This window comes from Xiphophorus maculatus, chromosome 13 (genome assembly GCF_002775205.1).
Source record: "Xiphophorus maculatus strain JP 163 A chromosome 13, X_maculatus-5.0-male, whole genome shotgun sequence".
NCBI lineage: Eukaryota > Metazoa > Chordata > Actinopteri > Cyprinodontiformes > Poeciliidae > Xiphophorus > Xiphophorus maculatus.
In genome coordinates, this window is record NC_036455.1 from 2993682 (window position 1) to 3020632 (window position 26951).

Consider the following 26951-nt stretch of genomic DNA (forward strand, 5'->3'; position numbering starts at 1 on the left):
TCGACTGTCTTGGAAAATGTGTGTAAGACTTGAACAGCTCAAAAAATTGGATGCATAAGAAAATATTCAAGACATAGAAGAGTCAAAATTAAAATTAAAATATCCAAATTCATGTGTATAACTGTTATTTCTTGCCAATAATTTTACAGTCTTATAGTCTAATTTTAGTCTCGCAACAAGTAAAATTTATTTTGTAAAAATCAATACTATAAATATCCACTACTCTATAAATTTATATACTGCAAAAACGTTACAACAGTTTTAGGCAGAAAACAATCCAGCGCCACATGTAAAATGGCAGATTAAACTCCAAAGCAACTGAAATAATCTTCATTTATTCTATAACCTCACATAGAAATTACAACATTTTTATGAAACTTTAAAAAAATCAACAAAAAATGTAAAAAAATCAAACAAGTTTGATCTGAAAGATTCATCCTTTAATTAAACAGGAGAGCACAGAGTAAGAATGAAAAAGAGTTTATTGTCTTTATCTACTGACGGTACTTTAATTTGAAAAGTAAAAACTTTACTAAGAGGATTGTGTCTCTTAGAGCAAAGACATTTAAGACGTGATCAGTTCATTCCAGCTGTGAAACTTCATGGAAGTATGCTCCCAGCATCTTGACTCCTTGGATGTAATTTGATCTGAAAAACAAATAAAAAGGAACAAAACTGAAAATTATGCAAGATGATAAAACAATTCCAGCGTTTCCCTCAGTGTATTATAAGCCTGGCGGACCATCAGGCTTAGCATTGCTTATTCATGTTTGAATTTTTTAAGACTTTATAGTTGGTGTTTAGGTATTAATCTTCTAATCTTTCAATAACACATAATTATCAAGTGATATTTTCAAATTTCCTGTCAACTTTAAACATTTTTTTAACTCGAAAACATGGCGGCCGGCTGGATGAGTGACTGCCGAGCGCCCAAACCACCAGGCTTAGCAGGTGTTTTGGGGGCAAACCTTGAATTCTTCTATTTACTTTACCTTTAAACTTCTTAATTTCATTGAAATTACATTCGTTGTGTTTGTGACAAACCTGTTGAGCTTTTCGTTTTGTGAGTGAGCTCCGTCATCAGAGGATCCAATAGGAAGCAGCATGACGTTCCGGCCTGTCGCCTCCTGGAAGGTCAGAGTGACGGGAATGCTGCCGCCCTCACGGGTCAGGTCCGGTTCCACCCCGAAAACTGGACCGCATCAGGGAGGAAAATAACCATCCATATGAACAAATGAGTAGAATATTTATTTGTTTAGGAAGACGAGTGTATGTAAAGATCTGGACCGACCTGTCTTCATGGCCTTTCGACCAGCCATGTAGTGAGGGTGGTTGAAGTCAGACACCCAGGCTTTGGCCCCGTGGCCCATTGTTACTTTCAGTTTGTTGGGACTTCCCAGATCAGCAAACCTCTTCTGCACGTAATCAACCACCTAAATAATAATAATAAACAGAAACTCTGAGTAAAAAACAAACATGGTGTTTTAAAACCAAAATGAAACTTCAGCAGACACTGGTTTTATTGAAACTGGTTTTATTGTTTAAATGTCCCATTTAATGCAAGATTCCACTATTTTATTAGAATATAAGCAAATGAATTATTAAATATCGTTTAATTGTTAAACAAACTGAATTTTACTGCATATTTCACAACTTATCTGCATAATGAAGACAGGAAAGAAAGGAAGGTGGAAAGAAACAAAGAAAAGACAGAGAAGGAAGACAGGAAATGAAAATGGGAGGAAGAAAAGCAAACAGGGTGATGGAAAAGAAAGAATAAATGAAGATAGGAGAAGAAAGTAAAGAAGGAAAAAAAGAAGACAGATGAGAAGGAAATTAGAAAAAAGGAAAACAGAAATGGAAAAAATAACGCAAGAAAAAAATTAAGAATTGTAAAAATAGGGAAAGAGGGTAAGAAAAAAAGTATGCAAAAAAGAAACAGTCAAAGGTGGAGAAGGAGTAAAAAAAAAGAAAAGTTAGAAAGTAAACAAGCAAACTAGAGAAGATGAAAAGAGGACAGGTAGGAATGAGTGAAAAAACAATAAAGGGCAGAAAATGGTGAAAAAGGAAAACAGAAAAGAAGGAAGAACAGAACAAGGAAAGAAGAAGAAGAGATGAGTTGGTGAGAAGGAAGGGATGGTAGGAGGAAGCAAAAGAACAATAAAAATGAAACAAACCAGCAAACAAAACTTAACATTTTACTTTCTCATCTCTTCTTAACTATTTTAGATTCATATGACTGTTTATTATTTAAAACATTGCATTATCATATTTATGGTCTCATTAAACATGGCTGACTTCTCTCTGAGGTTTTACTGACCCCACATTTACAAAACGCTGCACTAAAATGAATCACTCTGCTGTCAAACGCATATTTTACCATTTACCTGCTTCTCCACGACTTTGGGGTCCATGTCAGGGACGAGGCGGATGGAGAATTTGCCGATGACCTTGCGGGGGATGACAGTCTTGGCTCCAGCTTCAGAGAAAGCTCCCTCGATACCGTGCAGAGAAAGAGACGGATACCTCCAGCGATGCATCAGGATTTGCTCCTGTAACGAGAAAGAAGCAAAGTGTTAGTGGTTCTGAAAGAGGCAGGGAGTGAAGTAAATATCAGATTGTTTACTCACCTTGCTGTCATGCAGCAGCTTTCCAACTCCCACGTCTTTGCAGTACTCACACAAGTCAAAATCGATCTTCTCGTACAGTTTTTTCTCCTCGTCTGTGAGAGGAGCCACGCTGTCGTACATCCCAGGAATCAAAATCTTTCCCCTCTTGTCAACCAGAGACCCTGTGAAGGTAAAGAGAACAATGTTAACATACGAGAACTGTAAAAACGTATAATTCAACAATAATCTCTATTTACCCATGAGCGAAATGAGATCAGTCATGGCCTCGTGAACCGAGCCGCCAAAGACGCCGGAGTGGAGGTCTTTCTCGCCGCACTCCACCTGAGATTCAGATGGAAATGTAGAAAATCTGTAAAAATGTCAGCTCAGATAAAAAGCTGTTTGTTAGCGTGAATGCTCAATGCACCTTTTTTCCACTTAACTACATCTGCATACTTTGTTCTATTTCAGCTATTCAGGTTTTACCAAATTCTGCTCATTCAGGACATTACAGCCACGTCTTTCGGTATTAACTTCTCCTACCGCTTATGAAATATTCAGCATTTTGTGATCATCTTGGGCCTTACTGAAATGAATAGAACATCCAGTAATTTCTGAAAAATTCTGCTAAAAACGTTGCGCTCTTTCACAGGTAAGTACTTCTACGTACATTGAGCTAGAAACTTTAAAATGTAGAAATATCCTTCAACTACTTCTGTTTGTTTAAACTTTTTCATATCTTTTACAAATTTCATAAAATCCTTCTGCAAGGCTTTGCTTGCATTGCGTTCAGTCTTCAGTAGAGGTTTCCCAGTCCAACTCTCCTGCCCATTTCTTTCAGATTGCAGGATTCATGCTGCATTTTCGCATTTTCTTACTACTGAGGTGAATTTACCTCTACGAAGAAATAGCAGATTCCTCTGAGGCCGTAGGTGATGCACGGTTTGGTCTTTCCCAGCCAGTAGTTGTCAGAGATGCAGACATAATCCACGCCTTTGAAAAACGACTCTTTTCGGGAAAACACCAGATCGTCCAGACCCTCAGACCCAGATTCCTCCATCCCCTCAAAGCAGAACTTGATGTTGATGGGAAGATCCTGAAGGAAAGACATATAAAGACATGTGGTACTTCCTTTAACAGGTTAGGATGGATCTATGGCCTAAACAAAACATGTTCATTACATTTTTTTTTCACACAAAATTATTCTTAGATAATGACATTTTAGTTTTGCCTATTTGAACTTCTTTCAGATTGAACCATTTTAGGGCGTCTTGTCACTTTAAATCCAAATAAGCTGCTGCTGGCCACGCCCCGAAAACTCAACGTTTACATTCACGTGAAAATGGCTGCAAACAGATGCGCAATTATGCAACCATACATCTTTGAAAAGCAGAGGTGGAGCCTCCTGTACAACCAACAAGGATGCAGCAAGTGGTTTCTGGAAGGTAAGTCAACAACAGCAGCCGTCTTTTCCAGCAGCTGGTAAAAGCAGCTGACCAAATATGCTGGAATTCAGCTTAGGTTGCTAGGTAACAGGCTGGGCTTCGCTGGGGTTGCTAGGTGACGGGCAGAGCCTGATTTATGATGTTACATTCGTTAAGTTTTTGAAACAGCTCATTTTCCAGACACCAATAAACAGCTAAGTGTTTTCTTTTTCAGTGCTTGGGTTGTTTTTACACCTTGTTCCAAATTATTATGCAAGTGATATTTTCTCAGATTTTCTTAAATGGTCAATGCAAATGATGGTCAGCATAATTTTCTACAATACAACCTTTTTTTACAATAAAAAAAACGTAACAGCACACGATACGTGCTATAAAGTCATTTAAAACCCGACTGAAAAATCTCAGGGTTAATCTTTATCTAAAAACGCTTTCAGTGGGCCGTAAACAGCTGAAATCGGGGAATCCTTCACATAATGATTAAACCAAGACTTGGTACTCACATGCTGTAGTTCATTTTTAAACCGGAATAAAAAAAACTGTTGTAGGACATAATTTACACTGACTTAGAAGTGTAAATTCTAAGAGATTTGCGAGAAAGTTAGTTTACAGTGTTCGTTTAAATTCTATATTGTTTTTAAAAAGTTGCTGAACCTTCCCAGGAGCGGCTGATCTACCAAATAACTCCAAAAGCACACCAACTACTCATCCAGGAGGAAAGAAAAAGAACCAAGAAGAACATCTAATCGATTTCAGATTCTTCTATGTGGGGTGCCACAGGGCTCAATACTTGGGTCTCATTCAAACCCACCGAATACGAATCTCAACAAAGTAAAAGTCTGGATTTTCTGCTACTTTTTCATTTTAATTTGAGTTAAAGAAGACTAGCAAGATGATTTTGCAGCTTCCCTTGGTAAAAAAGTCCCTATAAGCCTGAGAAAATAAAAAAACATTCTAACTGCAACCCATACAATTAAACGTTTTTGTAAAATATATTTATGAGGTTACAAAGTTGGTTAGTCTGACATTTTAATAACAAATTTTTAAAAATTCTATAGAAACATTGACTGCTGCTGAAGTATTTTAAAGAAAAATGTAGCAACAGTTCAAATTTTGGGTAAAAAACATCAATTATTCATGATGTTCAATTTAATGGATAGATATTATGATTTCCCTCCGGTATAAAATCAATATTTTACAAATGTAACAATTAAATGAGTCCTTAACTGTTACTTGACATTATCTATATTTTTATTCTTATATTATCTGTAAGTTATAATAAAGAAGGACAGCTTAAATATTCTGCATTTATACTTTTTAAATTATTATTATGATAGCTGTCCACAAGGTGGCAGCACAAAAGTGTCTAATGAACTACTAGCATGTAAACAAGTAGAATACTGTCGAAACCAACAAATATATAAAAAAAATAAAAATGCTTTAGTACTTTTGTAATCATTCTGGGTAAAACGTTGACTTGACTTGGCTTTTTTTAGTGAGCAAATAAATAAAATCAGTTTGCATTTCTGCACAACTTCAGAGTGTTTCACTAAAATCTTGACATCTACCTTTATTTTTGCTTTCACTATTGACACTATTCCTAAACCATGTCCAAGTAGAGAAAACACAAATCAATAATCAATGCCTGCAGTCTAAAGCAACCAGCTGGATTCAGGTTGAACTATTTAACATTTAAATAATGAAAACAAATCTTGGAAAACACATAATTTAAAGGAAATGAAGAAAACAAAACGATTTGCCTGCATAACTTTCTGCATGACACACAAACTGGAACGGAAACAAAAATACCTGAACATATGAAGATATGCTAGCTCTCATATGCTATGCAATAACATACAGTGGTTGTTTATCAGAGCTTGAGCTCAGCTCATGTTTTCCTCCCAACAGGAGCTACCAGACCTGTGCACCTTGGCATTCAAACAGTCAGTAAAACTTAAGCTGATATTTACACACATCCAACTCCCAATGTCACATTGAGAATGTTTATTTTTCTTTTCACAGAGAAGAAAAGGTGAAAGAGAAACCAAAACGGTTTTGCAATAGTTTCAACGCAGCAATATTGTAATATTACAACCACAAACGTCCAACAAAGCAGAGCACAACTGTGAAGTTGCAGAATCATGAATACCAAATAACGTAATAGAGTTTATTTTCCTTCCACTTGGTATTTATGCACTACTTTTTATTGGTCTGACACAGGAAATCCCATTAAAATACATTGGAAATCGTAACGATGAGTCAGCACATTCAGGAAAGGTAGAAAACTTCAAATTTTGTTAGAAAAAAAAGAAGCACAGACCAATCTGATTTATATTATAGTAAAAACTGTACCTGCTTTATCTTTTGGTAGGCCTCGATGCAGTTAAACCAGGCCAGAACTGGGCCCTTGTCATCAGTGGATCCTCTTCCATAGAGTTTACCTACAAACACACACCTCAGGCTTTATTCGCATCTTTTTTCCTTCTTCATTGCCTCCTGTAATTCAATTATAACATCGACTAACTTCACAAAACATTGCAAAAAATATAGAATTAATATAATTTCCAGTTCTTAATGGAAGCATTGTGTCGCCACCAGATCCTTTATTCTGGTTTAAATGTCATATTTAGTCTTTTAAAACAGAATATGTGGCAAGACAGGAAGCTAAAGGCTAAACTGAACATTCCTGACCATGTAGGAGTCAGAAGGAAGTGAATGTGTCACTTTCAGTCAGCTGATTTTTTTACCAAAGAGCAGAATGAAAGCTTCAGCATTAGCTGGTACCAGTGGAGACGTTTTACCGTCGTTTGATTATAGAAAACAAAGATTTATTCATGCTCTAGCTAACGCAAATCAAAGCAGCAGATCCCGGTGTGAGAAAATGTTTGACTTCCCACTTTTTTATCACATTTAAATCCTTTAGATCATTAAACAAATGTTAATATCACGGGAAAATAACCTGAACAAACGCAAACAGCAGTTTTCAAGTGATTTAATTTATTGTCGTAAATAAGCCGCTCAAACCAACCTGGCGCTGTGTAACTCCTTCTCTCTTAATTACGACGGATTGTCTTTTTTGGTTAAGTTTCACTCAAATTTGAGCTATCTGAAGACATGAGATTGTTCAGATGACTGTTGTATTTACGCAGGCCGTCTTGGTCTGATATTTGCAGTAAATTTATTTGATGAACTAAGACAAAAAAGCAACAGAAAAGCAGCTCTTGTCACCGAGCTGCAGCATTAAAAATAGTCAGCTCTTAATTCTTAAAAACAGTACAACCTGACCTCTGACGTCCCAGATAAGAAAATGCAGCTCTGTCTCAGAAAATAAAGTTAACTGAAATGGACTTTGAATATGTGCAGCCATCTATGACATGTCTACACGTTGATAAAAGCACAACGTCATCAAAATGCAAAGCTAGGTTTGAGAAATTATAATAAAAACAGCAACCTTGATCTTTACAGACACAATGGATTGGAGCATTTTTGTACATTAAGCAGTGAAAAACAGTCAACTTTTTTTTAAATGTAACGCTTCAACGGCAGTATGATAGCGTAATTTGAAGTCTGATCGCATCATTAGGACATTCGGATATTTTATGTCAGGCAGATAAGATACTGCATGTCTTCAAAATGCAGCCAAAGGTAACAGAAAGAAAACAGAAACCTCAAAATTCATCCTTCTGGGTTTAGTCTTACACTTTTAGAAACGATTCCAGACTCTTTGACTTCTAGTAAAGCTGTTTCGTTTTCAGCCCTTTGATTTTGCATATTACGTTTCAAAGCTGCTCTGAACGTACCGTCTTTCTCCACCAGAGTGAACGGCTCGGTGTCCCAGCCGTCCTCGATCTGAGCAGGCTGGACGTCCAGGTGGCCGTAAATACACACCGTCTTCTTGGCCGGGTCCGAACCCAAATGGCCCAGGATGATGGGAGGGAGAGGGATCTCCTCACCAGAGGGAAGCTGCGGGAAAAAAAACATTACATATTCAAGATAAACTAGAACTGCAGGTGGTTATAACGGGATCCTCGCTGTTTTTCTGGTATCATACTGGATGTTACTTTAGTCTTTTATAGTCATGTATTGATCATAACCAATAAAAAAGGTGTAAAATATAATTAGTAACATAATTATTCAAATCAGCTTGAACTTAATTTGTGGTCTCAGAAACATAAAGAAGATGAAATTATCACCTTTTGTTTCCCGATGTCCACCAGCTCCACCGTCCCGCCCAACCTCTCGATATCTTTGGCTGCCATCTCCATCATCTTCTTGATTTCCCCGCGCTTTTCGGGCCAAGCGGACACACTCTGAACAGCGACCCATTCTCCGAGGCGCTGGGAGAAAGAAGAAACTCACGGCTACTCAAAGGCTTTTCAATCATTCTCTAGACTGAGAAGAAAACCAGCCACTGGAGAGTTAGTCTTCAATTAAATTTAACAACTGGTTTTACAATAATAGAGATTGGCACATACCCGTAAAATACAACTAGATCACCTCACTTAAAAAAATATGCAAAGTGAGTAAGTAAACTTCATTTATTTTAAGTAAGCAGCACTAAATCAAGTAGGACAACCAACACTAAACAATTCTACAAGCCAATTTTCCTGTTTGAGTCCTTGTCCTTACTCACTCACTTCTTTTTTTTATGAACGTTTTATTGGCCTTTATTTGAAAGCAAGCAGACAGGAAGTTGGGTAATGAAGAGGCAAAGGTCATCAGGTCGGGATTTGAACCTACGACCGCCGCCTCCATATGTGCTGCGGTGTTTTACCCCTTCAACACCGCAGCACAGCGCATTACAACTTCACAAAATTACTAATTACATCAAATATTTGAAATACATAATCTACACAAAAAATATTTTGTTTAATGAAATGTAAATTAAAGATTAATTAATTCTCACAGGTGTTGCTTGTTTACAGGAATACCAAAGACAATACAAGGGTTCTAGGTTGGGACTTTTATATGTAGAAAAAATGCAACTAATTGTGTTAATGGCTCAAAAAAACCCAAAAAAACATTAATTAGTTGACTGTAGCCTAGCTTAAGATAAAATGACACATGGAGACTTGTTCTGAAGTTCTGCTACATGGATGTGCTCCTGTTCATGTAAACGTCAAGATTATTTCTTTATCATGAATCAAATTAGATAAATTACTGGCTCTGGAAAATAAAAAAAACCTCAAATGAAGCATTTGTACTTGGAGGGAGGCAGCATTGAGTCAAAGTACTTTCCAACACAAGCAGAATTATCAAAAATGTACTTTTTCTAAATTAATCCAGCTCAAACAGAATGAGTTTCACCCTCAAATTATAAGTAACTTACTAAAAGTGAGAGTTGATAGCAATTTCATGAAAACTGATTGAAGTCAACTCACCATTTTCTATTAAATGCCATTTTGCATTTACAGTGCAGTGACAATACGTGCTACATACTTACTTACTTACACTGATTTAGCAACCCAGAACAGGGATTAGACCAGAGGATACTTACTTATACTTATCTACCAACCCTGAATAGGAGTATCTAGTTTATTTATTATTAGCTTTTTCTTCTTTTGCTCTTTTCTTTGGTTTGTTATTTTGTTTGTATTTCCTTTTAAATCCTGTAAAGCACTTTGTATTGCCTTGTTGCTGAAAATGTGCTATACAAATAAAATTACCTTAACTTTAAATACCTTTTACATTTAAATACTGGATGATAAATCATACCTTCACGTAGAGGTCCTGGTTTTCGTCCACATACTTGAAAAGTGCTGGGAGGTGAGCCATTTTTCCCAACGACAGACAGGAGCTGCGGGTTAAACCAGGCAGAGTGGCGAGTTTAACTCTGACCCGGAGCAGATATACGGGAGCACAAAGACACGCCCACCAATAAACCTGCTGACTTTGCACAAACTCCACGAGTCAAATGAGAAAGTAAATATAAAAAAAGAAAAAGACTCATGTGAGAAAGTTGCATCAGAGACATTTAACTTCCTGCTTATCATGTGCAACGTAAAGTGAAGGTCTACAGTATTTTGCAGAAAGAGATACTTCCATTAAATTCCATTTATAACCCAGAACATCAGTGTACTTTAGTAGTGATACACTAACACAAAGTAGTAATTATTCTCTTCATTTTTGAGATTATTTCACTTACAACAAGACATTTTTCCTGTGTTATAAGTGAAATAATCTGAAATTAGTCAGATTGGAATCAGTCATTTTTCATCAATATTAAGGAACTATATCTTGCTGAAATGTTTCTTGTAAGGTAGTTTTGTCTTATTTCAAGTGTACTAAGATATCTGTACTACAAACTACAAACCAAAAATACTTTTAATTTGTTTTTTGCAGTGACAAAAATAAAGTTATTGTTAAAATAAAGCCATGAGAAGTCGAGTTTAACTATTCTACAAGACGTAGGGACCGATCATGAGGAAGAAGGTACCCTGTACCAATAAATAAATCAGAACAAGCTATCCTCACAGTGAAACATGGTGGTGGGAGCATCATGCTGTGGGGATGCTGTTCTTAAGCATTGACATTAAAGCTGAAGCTAAAACACAGAGCTATCTGGAAGAATATCTATCAAAAGCCTGCAGACTGCGGCAGAGGTTCAAAACAATCCTAAACGTACAATCAGAGCTGCAACTGAGTGGTTCAACCAAAGCACATTAACATGTTAGAATGGCCCAGTCAAAGCTCAGACATAAATCTAGAGAAAAATCTACCCTAAATGCTTTTTCTTCCAACTTATAAGTACATAATACTGTGTATTGGTCCGTCACATAAAATCTCAATAAAATAAATTTGTGGTTGCAACCTGACTAAAGGTGCTAAAGTTCAAAATGTATAAACAATATTACAAAGCAAAACATTTTTAAAGCTGTTCTCCTCCAACACTGAAAACAACTCAGAACAACGAGCTCATAAGTTGGTACAGAGATATAAGTACCTACATAAATATGGTAACATGTATTTGGGCTAAAGAGTCTTTAGTAAAACACATAACTTGAACTCAGGTGTTTAAGGAAATCAATATGAAACTGATACAAACTTAGATATTTTCCAGAATGACGGAGCCTGTTAGAAGGCTAACAGAACAGGGGTTAGCAGGCTGAGAGCTCTTATATTTCCTAACTAGCTAATATTTTAGCTTTGACTGAGAAGATGTCATTTCTGACAGCGTATCAGCTTTAAAAGAGCTTGTCAATATTACCTGTGCAAGCCAAACGCTGTTCTTTAGTAAATGTTCCGGTTTCTACATAGAAGAGTAGCTGCAGCACTGGTTTCGCTGTTCCGTTGAACCTACGCGTAAGCGAGTCCGCCATATTGTGAGTGGCATCTTCGCCTTCCAAAGCAGCAACAGCATGGTTGCAAACTGTTTTTCCCTGGATAAACAGACCCTTTTATTAATTATCTAATACATGTTGATTTTATGATCAGTGTTACTTACCACTGAGACAAAAACTAACAATATCTGCAACATTACCAAACTTTTTAAAATGAATTTAGATTTGTTGTAGTTGAACCACTGAAAATAGACAGAATTAAACCTAATTAAATGTATTAATAGGAATAAGAAATAACTAAGAAAACTTGAAATATTGCCTAAACTTATTTCAGTGGCCGAATTAATATGCTTAATGTGTTTGTAAATGTAGGCCTATATTTGCAGTATCAACAATATGCAATCTGTTGCCTAAATAAAATAGAATACAATAGAATAGAACAGAAATAGCCTTTATTGTCCCTTAGGGGTGATATTCAGACATGCCAGCAGCAAATTGACAAGTAAGTCAGAGCATGCAGATTCACACAAAATAAAAGTATAAAAACAGAAAGTAAGAAACACAAAATATTATATTTCTAAACAAAAAGAAAGTTGACAAAGAAATGACGAAGGCTTTTCCATTGGTTATGAAGAGTCCGATTTTTTTTATGTGAATAAAATCAAATATTCTTTGTAATTTTTAAACCAGAAATAAACTTACAATAACTCTTATACACACCTCAAGCCGATTGAAGTTTTGTATATTTTTAATTTAGCAGTCAAACAAAAGACACATAGCTTAATATACAAAACAAAAGAGGCTTATTACGCAAATTTGTGTACAAATTACAAAAAAAGCCACTCGCAATATGGCGGCGCCGTTTACGTGCGTTCTGTATTCCTATAGCGTGTTGGTTCTTGATCCTGTGGTTTCCGTTGGTTCCAGTTCAGCTGATGTCAGTCATTTATACTGATGTGTGACTCTTTTCACGTGATAGACGCTTCCCGTTTGCTACTGACATAAAAAGATAAAAATTTAAAATAAACGCAAAATGTACAACAGCATGCAAATAGCAGGTGTATGCCTGTTCAATTAAAAAGAAGTTATTACAGATTATGACTGGTGTAGACCAATTATTCAAAAACTGTAAAGTCATTAAAATGTATGCTTGTTTAGATGTTAGTAAATTAAAGCAATATCTTCTCATTTATCATATGTTTATGTATCATATTTCTGCAGCAATTTGCAAAAGAAAATCATCATAAAGTAGAATATCCTTATTGTCAACAGCAAATTTGTAGCATTAACTAAACATGAAAACACCATAAGAAGGAAATATCACCAGTGTCTAAAACTGATTAATGTGAAAGCCAGTTTACTGTCAGACGTCTACAGAAACGCTTTTGATTGAAAAGTAAAAACTGTACCAAAAGGGTTTAGGTTCTGAGAATCAGTGTAGATGTTATTTAAGAAAAGACTTTATGAGTTCAACCCAGTTGTGAAACTTCATGGAAGTAGGCAGCCAGCATCTTGATTCCTTGAATGTAGTTTGATCTGGAGAATTTGGATAAAGAACAAGATTTTATTTGAAAGAAGAAAAAAACCGTAGCTGTTAATTTTATTTGATCTTTTCCATGTTTCCTTATGCATTTAGATAAATGATAAAATCTCGAACCTATTGATTTTTTCATTTTGTGAGTGAGCTCCATCATCGGAGGATCCGATAGGAAGCAGCATGACGTTCCGGCCTGTCGCCTCCTGGAAGGTCAGAGTGATGGGAATGCTCCCGCCCTCACGGGTCAGGTCCGACTCAACGCCAAAAACTTAATTTAAACCAATAAGGCAAAAAAAAAAAAAAAACACAGGATCAAATAAATGAGGGAAGACATTCAATCAGTTTTTGACATCTAAAATGACTTAAATGTATCTATATTCTGAGATGTAGACGCATTTATTTATTTATTTTTGTGTATATTTTAATACACAAACATACTGCATGCTATTTTTTTATGTTTTTTTTGTCCTTGATGCAAAAAAACCTTATTAACACTATTTGGTATAAATATGCGTTTTTAATCAGAGTTTTTATGTACCTGTCTTCATTGCTCTGCGACCAGCCATGTAGTGTGGATGGTTAAAGTCAGACATCCAGGCTTTGGCCCCTTCACCAAAACTGTACACCTTCATTTCATTAGGACTTCCCAATTCAGCGAATTTCTTCTGCACATGGTCGATCACCTTAACAATAATAGAAGAGTGAACGAGTTTAAAAGAACATGTTTGCTATTTATTAACATTGGAAATAGATAAATGAAAACTGGTAACAGACTGAAGCTTTAGGTTTATGTTATCCATGTAAAAGGTCGGCCGAATTGCAGTCTGTGGAACGATGATGAGCAACCAGTGACTGAAAATGAACAAACTTGACCCACCAGCATATGCGGTTGATGCAGACTAAGCTACTTCTGCCTTAGTCTGACGTAGCCTTAATCGTAATTGGACCCAATTCCGATTTTTTAACACAATGCTACCTGTATCTGATCTTTTTATTAGTCTGAACAACACAGGTCGGATTTTTTTTCCGAATGCGACACACGCAGTTTGGATATCCGATACGTATCCGATCTTTTCAAATGTGACCTGAATCCCAACGGCCACATCCTGAACGTCATCGATACTCGACAAATGTCACTATTCTGCGTCCTGACAAGAAGTCAGTGACAAATTTCTGTATCATATGTGCACAAGAGGATTATCAAAGATCCTTCCTTCCAACAACCGTATAACCAAAACTGCTCTCTGCAAACTCCTCAACTTATGAGCTCTTTATTTTTAATCTGTTGCTGTTTCAAGACATCTACTCAGTTACACATTTTTTGTGATAGTATGCCATTTTTAATAACTACAATATTCTTATGTTGTACACATTTCTCCATTTCAAAAGAATATTTTACATTATTTTGAATATGCATGTTCCCATTTGCCTTTAGTTTCATATTCCCAAAGTAAATAAAACAATATTTATTTGGGTAAGATCCACAAGAAGGCCTCACATGTTAGTCCACAGCTGGGATTTGTAGCAGTTTACTTAATTACTGCTACAATCAGACGATAGATTTTACTAAAAAGACTTCCTGCCCACATCAATCGCTTAAACAAGGTCCGGGTCACTGGAGAAGGATGCAAAATGTCTGACCGGCTGAATTCAAACAGCAAAGTAGCTTACATGCGTTGAAAAAAGTACAAGCGAATCATCAGGGATTATTGTGTCTTTGTCCTGATGTAAAATATTTCATTCTAAAAGCCACTGAAAAGAAAACAACCACACCTTAAGAGTAACTCCTTTATTCTGCTTCACAAAGCAACTTAAACAGGATTTGAAGTAGTCTTTGGAATTTATAAAACATTTTTTCCATAATCTGTTTTTTTTTTTTAAACAAAAACAAACAACAACAAAAAAACAGACTCTTCTAGTGACATCACTCAAAGAAAATCACTTATAGGAATTTGCTTTGTGTTTAGGTAAAAAGTTGAAATTCTTCGGGACAGGTCCGAGGAGCATTTCACTGAAACGACGGTACAGAAGATTTTTATTACAATTTAACAATAAGAACTTCACTTAATTAAATGTTCTGGCTCTTACCTGATCCTGATCCAGTCGTCAACATTTTGACTGGCCATCAGGGACTCCAAGAAGTTCCTGCCCATGTAATATGGCGGCCGCTCATTGATCTTCTGAGGAACTCGTTCCAACAAGCCAACGGGAATATATCTATAAAAAAAACAAACAGCAGTTCATACTTAAGGATTAATATGTTTAAAAACACTCCAACCAATGTGAACCTACCATCACATGCTGGAAATTGTATCATGATTGTTTCACTAGGATATTAGCAGGCATGAATATCACTAGTTCAACGGAGGTGGAAAAATTTATATTTTTAAAAGTATGATGATGATGATGATGATGATGTTACAGACCTGCACATGAAGGACAGCCACTCCAGCAGGAAGTTTCGGGTCTTTTCAACGCCCCGAGTGTCGGAGCCCCAGTGCTCCAGCCCGAAGTTGGTGAAGTCCCTGAGGATGTCCAGCCGCTCGCTGGACGAGACGTCCCAGTGTCGGCTCTCCTTTATCTCCGTGAAGATCCAAGGCTTGATTAGGGCACCCCTGAGAAAAAAATACAACATTAAACAAAATAATACAACAATTTATGAAGAATATTTAAATCTAAATATTTTTTTTGCTTTAGTTTAAACTACTTTCCTTTTAAATCCATTGGAAGCAGTAAAATAGATTTAAGTAATTCCCGAAAAGTAAAAACAGTAAAACTGAAAGAGGGTTATGAGTCTCATCATGACTGTAAATCCAGTGGCTCACATTACTTTCTCCTTAAAGTATGGAAACAATTCAAACCTTGCAATCATGACGCCAGAAACACCGGTCTCTTTCGCTTTCACTGCGTCTTCATAAGACAGAATGTCTCCATTACCTGGACCAACAAAAACAAGTTACATCAGTAAAACTACATCCTTAGACCTATAAAGGGTTTTACAGCCTTTATGTCAACACTCAGATTCCTCCACCATAGAAATTAAAAGTCAAATAAGCTCTTTTGTAGACAAATTGACGCACCAAAGAGTGGAACAGGGTCGGCCAGTTTGGCACATGTGCTGATGTAGTCCCAATCAGCTAACTTTGTGTAGCGCTGCTCCCTGGACCGGCCATGCAGCTGCAAAACAACAACATCATTATGAGTGATATGTGCAGAACGTCTATAAAAGTAACAAACATAGAGGTGGAGAAGGAAAGCATGATGCATGAGAAGACTTTACGGATTAGGTGAAACCCCTTGGGAATTCATAAAAATAACATTTTCAATTAGGAGTTTTGTCATTTGTCTACTGCTTAAAACTTTCTTGAATAGCAAATAAACTGCAAATTTCTAATCAATAGTTAGTTTTTGAAATCCTTTTTCATATGAGAATTTAATAAAATGTCCCTTCTTTTGAGATTTCTTCTCAAAACACGCCATAGTCCAGTTCATTTCTACAGTCATTTAAGACGAGACTCACTGTAACCATGGAGACGCCCCAGTTCTTCATTTCTCCAATGAGTTTGTGTGCGATGCTGGACTTCTCCTGAACACCAGTGCGGATCTTGACGGTTATAGGGACATCTAAGACCTTCAGGAAGAAACAAGAACCACATTAAATTGTTCAACTTCTTAATGCTGTTAACTTTAAATCACTATTTCATGCAAATACATAATAAAAGAAAACTCTGTACTTACATAATTCATTCCTTTGATAATCTGTTCAAATTTTCTGGTTCTGGTCATCAAGCCACATCCTCCACCCTGAAGCACAAACAAAAACAAACTGTGAATGAGTTTAATAGTTTCTGCTAGGGCTGGACAATAAATCAAAACAATGAATATCACTATAGACACATGATCAATATCAATAAAAACGTCTGATACAATATCCAATATTCAACATACAAAATGTTCATTGAACTCTGAACCAGAATCACACGGCATTTTGGGAGATGTAGGCAGAGGAAAGACCTTAGCAGCTCTAAAGCAAAGTTTGTGGAATCAACTCACTCGCTCTTTGGTTACCTAGCAACTCAATCATCCCTGGTTACCTAGCAACAATCTGTTGAGTAACTGACGGCAGAAACAGTTTAAGGTTTTGCCACTCTGCCTCATAATGGTTACAAATAAAAACCAACTTTGTGGAGTAACAACTGTGGATAAAACAGGAAATGTCAAGTCACCAGTTTGGTAGCATTTCAGATATTTAAAACTAAAAGCTAATCAATAATCATTAAAAGTTTTTTCAGTCATATTGTCCAGCCCAGGTCCCTGCCATAATATAGCAGCTCTTGGTGTTTAATTTCTGTTTGTTATGGGAAAATAAGGCTCGAGAAAAACCGGGCCGCAATTTTCAAAGTGAGAGAATAAAAAATGTTAACGCGAAAACGAAAAATCACAAATAATCTGACAAGAAAAGAGGCTAAATAAGAGTTCACCTTCTTGTAAACCAGATCAATGGGGCAGCCAGAGTTGATATCCACAAAATCAACGTCGGCGTAGTTGCTGATGAGCTCCGCACACCGTGTCATGGTGTCAGGGAAACAGCCTTCAACCTGGAATAACACCTCACACTTCAGCACCAGGTCCAGTCGCAGAAACCTGAGCTTGAACTCCGAAGTGGAAAAAGCCTCACCTGAACACCAAACAGATCTTCGCTCTCATGCCTCTTCAGGAGGGCCCACTCTGACTGATGCCCCTGCAGCAGATTCGTGCACATGGCCATCTCCCCGCAAGTGATGTCTGCGCCAAAGCGCTTGCACACACGACGGAACGGCAAGTTCCCACACTGACAAGACATAAAACAAGACAAAGTTGGATATAAACAACATGGTGGTTCAGTCAGGGTTTAGTTTCCTGTAGCACTATTTGTACACATTAAGCCATGTTAAATCCACTTAAAATATGCTTGTTTAGATGCTATGTGACAGACTAAATACTCTCTCTATATATATATGGTTTTTAAACTATAATCATAATAATCTTAAAAGTGTGGAGTGCATTTATATTCAGGTACCTAGGTTGATGCTTGGCAGAAACACTTTTCACTGCAGTAACTTTTTCCCTGTTTCCATGATTGGGCTGGTTAGAAAGGGTCCAAGAAAATCATTTTTTGAATTTCTTGCCACTGATTCTCAGTGAGCTTTACGTCTGGACTTTGACTAGGCCATTCTAACACATTAATATACTTAAATTTTGCTCTAGCTTTTTGTTTACGGTTGTTATCCATGGAAGGTTACTCTCTTTTTAGCTACATACAAGCTAAAAAGGTGAAGCTAACTCTTACCATAGAAGAAACATTGTAAGAAACATAGAAGGAACAATCCCACATCATGACACTGCCACCACCATGTCTTAGTGTAGGAATTGTATTCATGCTAAAATATCAGAGTAAAGGAAGTGCTAAACTTTTCTCACTTATTTGCAAGAATAATTGCACTGTACTTTGTGTTAGTTACATAAAATCCCAAAAAACACATTAAAGTTTATAATTATAAAAAATTAAAACATAAATTAAACAAGCACTCGTTTTACTTACAGTTGTTAGAGGAGCGAGATAGAGCTTGTCTTGGAAGTCCACCTTGAACATACAGAAATAACCTTTAATAAAGAACTTTTAAAAATACTCCCAACTTTCTAAATATGTCTCTGCTGGTTTCTACTGGTTCTAACTAGTATACTTCTGGAAAAACGTTTTGTTATTTAATTAAAAGAAGAACTTTGGAGTAAAGTTTAGGTGATATTTACCTTTTTCTTTTCACAGGGCCGCAGTTTGATAACGTCGGCATCAGTTAGTGGGCCTACAGTCTTTACTGGCGGCTGGACATCTGGACAGGTGGGCAGCTAGTTACAGAGCAAACATTTAAGTTTAAAAATAGAATAAATGAGACACTGCAGTAAATGTAGTTAAGAGTATAAGGGTGTACCGGTTCTTCTGTAGAAACATGCTGAATTTCTTCTTTTGGCTCTGCAGATACCTCTGCTGTACAAACATCACCTGCATAAATACAAAAAAAGGAATTATCACATTAAAATTTGTTTATTTTTTTACATGTTTGGATAAATCCATATTGTCAAGTTGATGCAACCTTTGACGTTTTTCAAAAAAGTTTGTTTTGTTTACTTGCAGTAAAAGGAACATGCTGCTGAAATGAGTGTGATTTTATTAAAAATAAAACTAGCTTGAGATTCATCATTCTTTGCTAAAGATTGTGAGCTTAAGAGGGTTCGGACCCTTTAAGATGAAACCTAGTTGATGTTGGACAACAAAAGTCAAAATTATAGAAAATATTTTCTTAGCAAATAAATGAAATGAAAAGACAATTTTTTTGAAGCATTAAAAGTCAAAACACAAAGGAATCACAGAGAAAATTATCCCAGATTTTATTTTAAAATTACAGAGCAGTTTTCCTCACCTCTACATTTTTCCAGCTGCTCTCCATTTCTGTATTATTTGTAATTATTGCTGCCATCAGCCGTGCACTTTCTAATTTTTTTGTACTAAAGTTCTCTTATTTGCAATCTGTTCGATTTTCTTTGAAACAGAAAGTACTGCTGACCCTGCGCTTGTTTTTAGCTGCAAATCTTTCAAAGAAGCTACTGCTGCCATTAACTATGTGTACTCTCAATATTTTATCTTTACATACAAAAGAAAATTGAGTCATTCTCAGAGCTACTGTTGCCGTTCACTTTGTACACCCTTAATGTTTTTTCCAATTGAAAGTATTTCTAGTTTACTGTTTTCGTGTTTAACAAACTGTTTCTCATTCCCAGACTTCATGGTTGCTAAAGGTTGTCGTTCCTCACAACTGCCACTAGAAGTTTATTCAAACTGAGTAAGCATTTTGATACAAATGTCTGTTTTGAAATCACTCTTCACCAATTATCTAATGGACTGAATTTGAATGGAGATAAATTAGGGATGGACAATAACTTACTAACAATATGTGTATCGACAGACACCTGATCAATATCAATAGATAATACGTCTGATAGAATATCAATATAGAAGTCGCTCAACCTCTCACAACTTAAGCAAGCTTAGTGGAATCAACTGACTCGCTCATTCTGTGGTTACCTAGCAACTCACCCACTCACTAATTTGGTTACCTAGCAACAACTTGTTGAGTAACTGGGACAGTAACAATTTCAGATTTTGGCACAGTGCCTCATAAATGCTAAAAAACACAACAACAAAAAAACGTGAAAAAACAGGAAAGATACTGCCACCAGTTTGGAAGCATTCCACATGTTTACAACTAAAAACTAATCAATAATTATTATATTGTGATACGTTTTTCAGCTATCGTCCAGCCCTGAGATGAATTGTACGCGGTTGGATCTGATTGTTACTTATGATTTGGTTGTACTGGAACAAATTAGGTTGTATTTAGCTGAATGTATTTAAATTATCAATTTGAAAAGTGTGTTTTGAGTCAAGAAGAAATATTTATCCTGAACTGGAGCTACAGAAATAAGCTGAATTTAATACAAACTGTAGTGTTTATGTATATATTGTGAGAAATCCAACATGTGTGTAAAACTTTAATGAAGCTGTTTATGTTTATTACAAAGTTGAGCAAATTGATAAGACGGTTGATAATTCATGTGAATGGCAGAAACCATGACTTAATAAAGACTTTTGTGACTCTTATAACAGAAGCAGTTCTGTATCTTACCATTTCCCTGCTGTTCCTTTTTATTTTTGTTGTTTGAAAGCGTTTTCAGGTATTCCTCTGACTTTTTGAAGATGACAGAACGTTTCCTCAGGCGATATTGCAGATCTTTACTCAGGCTGTTCTTCACCAAAGTCCTTCCTTCGTAAGCTTCGACCAGCTCTGCCTTCTCCATGGTTTTAAAATCAGCTGTAGTGTGTGCCTTGGCGAAGCGGCAGGCAAGCCCGTATTCACACTTTCCAAACGTGTCGTAGAGGTAACAACATTCCCCGATGTCGGCAGGCTTATTGGCCAAGTACTCTGCGACATCATGGTAAAAGATGCATTTCTCCCCAAACTTACATTCACCGTTTTTCTAGGAATGGTTAAAAAAGTCATGAGAATAATCAGTATTTACAGGAATCTGAAAGCATTGCATACTGCATCTTACAAAAAGCAGGAGATACAATCTACCTGAATGACTGACAAACACAGTCGCTTTTCTTCATAAGTGGTGGGTTTTATGTGTGGCCTCGACTTATTCCGACCCCGAAATCTTTTCTTATCCTGTTTTTCTGTTTTCTTCACATCTTCAGGGTCCAGTTTGGGTTTTTTACTTTCAGGTTCGTCCACAAAGGGATCCTTTTTCTCTTGTAGTGTGTCATTTTCAGCGGCTTTTTCTCCTTTGGAGCCCTGCCATTCTGAATCCAGAAAGCCATGAAATGCATCTTTGGTGGTGATAAATCTGAAAACAAAAAAGTAATTTAAATAAAAAAATAAAAAAACTTTTAAAACAGATCCAAAAGCAACATTTAAAAATATTTTTGTCAAGAATGCCAAAATACAAGCCAAAAACTTTTAATAAATCAATCACTTTATGAGTCTCTGAGGCCATGGGTTGTTTTTCTTAACTCTGATAATAAAAATAAAACAGAATGTATGCAATTTCCCTTTAAGGAGGTTTCTTACATATTTCCCCAATAAAAATTTCATATCGTCTTAAGACTGAAATTTCCAGAGTTCTCTATCCACTTTACCTCAAATTCAAAGTGACGAATGGATCCATTAAAATGGATGGATGAATGGAACATTATGAAAATATAATAGGTTTCATAATACCGTCTTTTATCCCTATATTTATCTAGATTTCTAAGACATTTAAATCAAATTCCAGCCTGTAAAAATCTTTTACAGGCCTTATTGTGCTTTTTTTTTTGAGTGGGAAAAAAGTCACCACCTAAATTAAAGCAACAAGAGCTTCTATTGCGTATTGAAAAATACCCAAATACTACTGACAGTGCAGATACTTATCGCATTCTGCATAAGTAGACAATGATAAAATGATAACTGGTTTGACAAAAGTAACAACTTTCACTGAGTTCTGCTCTGTTAGCTTCAACAGACAAAGGCAGTGAGTAGTGCTGAGTTGAAGCATTAGTACATCACAATGAACTATTATCATGTTGAAGCTGATTCCATAAGACACGTTGTGATGCTCAGTCTTAACTGTACAGCGCTCACTCTAGTGTCCAGTGTTGATGAACGTTACTTACTCTTGTTTGATAGCAGCTTCACCTTTCACAGCTACTTGTGTTGCCGTTTCCGTGGCATCTTCCGCTGATGCCTCCATCATTTGGTCAAAGACTCGCTCCCTGTTCTTACTCTGAAATATTTTGATAAAAGATAAACAGATGAAGCAGAATATAACTGAGTGTTTTATGAAAAGAACGGTACCAAACATACATGGTTTGTAGATGTGTAATAATTGGACATTTGTTTCATATGCCACTCTATTTTTAGAAAGATTTTAGATTAAAATACACAGATTGGGCACCATTTACATGACTTTCAAAGACATTTGGTTGTGAGAAATTTCTTGAACCATGTATCATTGTAGTCAAGCACATAAACAACCAAGATGAGCTCAAGCTTCTCTGACTGTAGCACAAATAGAGTTCCAGTTTTTCTATTAAAAAAAATAAACGCTAATTTCTAATCAGTTACTATTACATCGATACACACAATAATTTAGAGATTTTAGAAGCCTTTTTAATGCAACATTTTCACGTATTTATGTGTGTGTTCGTAGCATTTCTTAATTCCCACCATACCAGTTATCCTGGAGATTTGATTCTGATTGTCTTCACTCTGAACACGTTTAACTTGCACGTAGCTGCTCCTCGTTTTAATAGCAAACCTCCACTATATTATGATACACTTAAATGCAGTCAAAACTACTAAATCTATACTCTCTCGCTTACCTGTTTCTTTATCAAGTTGTCAAAATAATTACTGTAGCATGAACTGCTCCAGCAGAAGTGAACTCAAAGCTATGCTAGCTAGCTAACAAGTTAAAGCGCGTTTTTCCCGCAGTAAGGTGTTAATTTACTGTTAAATAAAAAGCGTAACCTGCCTCGTTAGGAGCTGCGATTGCAAAGAAAATCGGTACAAATAACGTTGACTATGTTAATTCACTTTCTAACATGCAAACCGTGCAGTTAAATTTCACCACCTTGTGGTAACCGATGTGCATCAGTTTAATTATTCCCGGAGAGAACGTCTAAAGATAGGTTCCGCATGGAGGTCTCCGACAATGTGTCTATTCTGCAAATTATTTTTATAAGTAAATTTCGAACAGAAATTAAAATAAGTTAGCATACAAAGTGCATGTCTGTTTTTACTTTAATACAGAAATAATCATTCATAATAAACAGTAACATGGTACAAAACATGATCACTTGTTCAGCGTTACTTCAGTTTGTTTGCGAGTCAACAGCAAAAGGCACCTGAAACTATTTAAATAAAGCTACAGAGATGATACATTTCTTTGGGTAAAGTCAAAAATATCCACTTGTGAGAGATTCTTATGTGTGTACAGATCATTACAACAGTGGTGCGTTGGAATTAACAGAATCTTTGAGGGAGCGTTTACCTGTCAAGCACGGCAACCTCCCTATTGAAATCAGAAATGACTGATATAGAGACAAAAAAATTACTAACACGTTAACTTGTGGATGTAATGTTAAAGAATAATTATTAAAACCCTGTTGAATACAGAGCAATAATGCAATAAAATGCATCAAATGAAGAAATGTGTCACTGGATAACACATAAAATGCTTAGAAACCTCCACAAATACAGAACCTGCCACATTTAGGAGCATCCCAGGTAGTTGTTTGTTTGTTTGTTTAGGATTTAGATTTGGGGACTGAGATGGCTTTGGATAAAGGTGCATTCTGTGTATGGTGAAACATTTCTGCGTTATTTTGGACGCTGGATGATTATTATAAAACCCAATTACAAAAAACTCCAATTAAAACATCTCGGTTTTATAAAACTGACAATGTTTATATTTGGAAAACAACTTTTTCTTTACAAGCCTGCCAAACAAACATGTGGGTTGCATCTAATGGTTGTCATGGAAACTTTGTAAGCTTAAGACGTCACTTTATGCTATGCTAAAAATTAGCCTTGAAGATGTTTCTAGATCTTTCACCATTATCTTCACTCAACCAGTATAGTGACTAATAAACACTGGCATCTGTGACGCATGTGATTTTAACCTTAGGAAATCAATAAATAAAAACTTTAAAAAATATTGTTCAACTTATAAAAATACAGACATTGCTATGATTAGCTTTACTTTTAAAGGAATTATTAAAATAATTATTTCTTAACATTTTTTTATCCCAAAATTGAATTCAATGATATTAGAGACTGAATTTTTATTTTTTTTTTGTGTAAAACTATCATACTGTACACAAGACTTTTTACATGTCTTTACTAGGGGTGCAGATAAATGTAGCCGTACATGGACGGATACCTTTTATCACAGTAAAATCTGCTGCATTCACTCCTCAGAAATTCCAGAAAGTTTTTCTATCTTTGCTACAAATCGTTTCTTGCTGGAGTCCATGATGTTGATCCCATTTTTCTCAAAGTCATATCCAACTCTCTGCAGCTCCTTCAGCCGCTCTGTGATATTCTGGGTGCTGTAGTCCAGGACTTTGGGCTTCTCCAAAATCTGCTTTATTGTTATTCCTCCTTTTAAAAGACAGTCCAGTTTGGAGTTCAGAGTGGCTGCGCCGATGTAGACAATCATAGGGTAGTTTAATATTAGCTTTTTCATGTCACTTCTTTTGCAGCCCAGTAAGGACATCTTCTCCTCAAGGCTGTGGATGTTTTTCTTCAGATACTCGTTGGAAAGGTCCATAATTTCTGCTCCATTTCCCTCCAGAAGTGCTAGCAGTTCAGCATCACTTAACATTAGAGAGTTTTTCAGATTATTAATGTTGGTCCTGACTCTTTTAGTACTTCTGATTAGAATATACACATTTTTAGATATTATACTTGTAGCAAACTGTTCAGGATTTTTTCCACCCAGCTCCAGACAGATGTCTTCAAGAAACTCCACCATCTGCTTGTTCAGCTCCAGGGTGTTGGAGAACGTCCTCGGCGCTGTGGTCAGCAGCCGATGAAGGTCTTTGGACTTTAATCCCAAGGAGGTCAAGAAAGCAATGTTCTTCTTCAAGTCCTCGTTGTCACTAGAACGGAAAAAGGACTCGGGTGAGCGGTCCAGGATGCTCACAATCTCAGCGTCTGTGTTGAAGATGTTTCTCCACAGCTGCCAGCGTTCCTCCAAGTGATCAAGTGACCGGGTGATGGCGCGGGGATAACGGGACACGATGCTGGCGATTACTTTGTGGTTGGCGCCTTTATCTTGCAGGAACTGAGCGAGGCCTATCTCGTTGGTGAAGGACCTTCGAAGAACACCTGGTTGACGCTGGCGCACCATCTTTAAGTCCACTCCCAACACATTTAAGTTCTCAAGTAAAGATTTATTCTCTGTGTTTGTTGGCAGCGTTGGGTCATTATTGCCACTGCAATGCCTCCAGGTGATGCAGGTTGATGCTGGCTGTAGCGGTGAATGCCTAAAGCTCTTCTGCAGAACGAGTGAATGATGGATACGAATAAGGGTTCTTATACCAGAAACTGCAGCCATTTTTCCTGAAAGTGACCAGAGATCCATTTAAAAGAAACAAAACAATATGTTATAGCATTTCTTTGGTTATAAATGGTACAAAATAAACATTCATGTAAATAAGTAAGTTATAACAAAGTGACTTGTTTATTTTAATGTTCACTTATTCTTTCTGTACAGGTCCTTGAGCAATTTTAATTTCCCTAAGATTCAAATCTACTTTTGTGCATTAACAGTAACTAATGGAAAATTACATTTACTTTCCAAATATTGTGAAAAAGTAAATCTAGAACTTTTTCACATTTTGCCACATCACAAACTCAAACTTAAAACTATTCATTGGGATTCTATGTAATAGACCAACACAGCAGTACATTGCTTTGAAGTGAAAGAAAAACTATACATGAATTTTCTAAAACTTTTCCAAAGAGTAGTATTTTTATCAACTTCCTGGTACGACATACACCAAAATACATCCAGCTGAAACTGCTGCAAAAGTTGAAGGGCTGGGATATAAATATTTATTGAAAAACTGTAAATATGTATGTCTGACTTTTAGTAAGAAACCGGGGGATACAAATAAGTATTATTTTTACTTCTACTCTATCAACAACTTATGCTGAATTATGACATCACAATAATAATTTATTATTATTATTATTATTATTATTATTATTATTATTATTATTATTATTTAAGCTGTTAGACAAATTAAATTGAGAGAGTCTGGAAAATTTACTTCCGAGAAGTACACGGCATCTACCCAATCAAAAAAATGGGATTTACTAAAACCAGAAAAGCTAATATAATGTGAAATTCTGGTTAAGCAAAGTTTTTTCACGTCTTATTCAAAGATCTGAATTTAAAACCACATTTGGTAAAAGTTAAATTCAAAACAACGCCGTCGGTTTGCTACTAGCATGACTTCCATAGGGTAATTTAAACCTTACTGATATCGTCGGAAATGCTATATTTAGCAAAAACACTTGACAGTGTTTCTTTAGTGTTAAAATTTAAAACAAACATACCATATTCCGTTTTTCGACTTTACTTTTCACACTATACCTTTCGAACGTACCAGTGGAAGCGAGAACTTGGAGGAACTCACGCGAGACTTTGAATTTGAGAAGTGAATTTATCAAAGCTGACGCCCTCTAGCGTTTCGGAGTTTAAACTTGTTTCCCAGTTTGTTGTTTTCGCCAGCAGGAAGCAGCAAAGAACTTCATTTTGTGAGACTTGTAGCTTCAAGTTAACGTGAACATGAGCGTTTATAAAGAAAAAAAGGGACTCTTTTACACTTACGATGATTCTGTATTTTAAGAACATTCAGACATGATGACGTTAACCATTGAAGTGAATTATTTTTAGATTTAAAAAATCTTCAAAAAGCACTATAGCATTTTCA

At 36.2% G+C, this 26951-nt stretch overlaps 4 protein-coding genes across 7 annotated transcripts; all 4 read right to left on the bottom strand.

Annotated features, from left to right (window-relative positions):
* Positions 1-418: 418 nt before the first annotated feature.
* On the bottom strand, positions 419-11360 carry LOC102232950 (cytosolic non-specific dipeptidase-like). Its single transcript, XM_005796478.3, has 12 exons — positions 11259-11360; positions 9767-9848; positions 8245-8388; positions 7852-8014; positions 6404-6492; positions 3505-3705; positions 2867-2951; positions 2631-2791; positions 2388-2552; positions 1292-1433; positions 1045-1192; positions 419-648 (listed from the first exon to the last, which is right to left on the bottom strand). Exons 2-12 carry the CDS (start codon positions 9824-9826, stop codon positions 582-584), a joined length of 1425 nt encoding a protein of 474 aa, XP_005796535.1. The 5' UTR covers positions 9827-9848; positions 11259-11360; the 3' UTR covers positions 419-581.
* Positions 11361-11987: 627 nt separating this feature from the next.
* Positions 11988-13751, bottom strand: LOC102224641 (cytosolic non-specific dipeptidase-like). Its single transcript, XM_005796531.2, has 4 exons — positions 13746-13751; positions 13407-13596; positions 12989-13136; positions 11988-12867 (listed from the first exon to the last, which is right to left on the bottom strand). Exons 1-4 carry the CDS (start codon positions 13749-13751, stop codon positions 12801-12803), a joined length of 411 nt encoding a protein of 136 aa, XP_005796588.1. The 3' UTR covers positions 11988-12800.
* Positions 13752-14637: 886 nt separating this feature from the next.
* Positions 14638-26638, bottom strand: dus3l (dihydrouridine synthase 3 like). Of its 4 annotated transcripts, none has more exons than XM_023345441.1 (16): positions 26575-26638; positions 22119-22228; positions 21040-21310; positions 20590-20941; positions 18838-18908; positions 18659-18754; positions 18450-18491; positions 17547-17699; positions 17350-17466; positions 16607-16672; positions 16389-16499; positions 15949-16045; positions 15730-15805; positions 15295-15483; positions 14957-15085; positions 14638-14879 (listed from the first exon to the last, which is right to left on the bottom strand). In XM_023345441.1, exons 1-16 carry the CDS (start codon positions 26575-26577, stop codon positions 14807-14809), a joined length of 1956 nt encoding a protein of 651 aa, XP_023201209.1. In that variant the 5' UTR covers positions 26578-26638; the 3' UTR covers positions 14638-14806. The 4 variants fall into 4 exon arrangements, with proteins under 4 accessions (XP_023201209.1, XP_023201211.1, XP_023201210.1 ...); XM_023345443.1 differs by lacking the exon at positions 26575-26638 and adding an exon at positions 22979-23106; XM_023345442.1 differs by lacking the exon at positions 26575-26638 and adding an exon at positions 22827-23106.
* Positions 24276-26646, bottom strand: mterf1 (mitochondrial transcription termination factor 1). The gene is made up of 2 exons (XM_005796477.2): positions 26575-26646; positions 24276-25572 (listed from the first exon to the last, which is right to left on the bottom strand). The coding sequence occupies exon 2, from the start codon at positions 25565-25567 to the stop codon at positions 24416-24418; it is 1152 nt and encodes a 383-aa protein (XP_005796534.1). The 5' UTR covers positions 25568-25572; positions 26575-26646; the 3' UTR covers positions 24276-24415.
* Between the last annotated feature and the right edge of the window lie 305 nt (positions 26647-26951).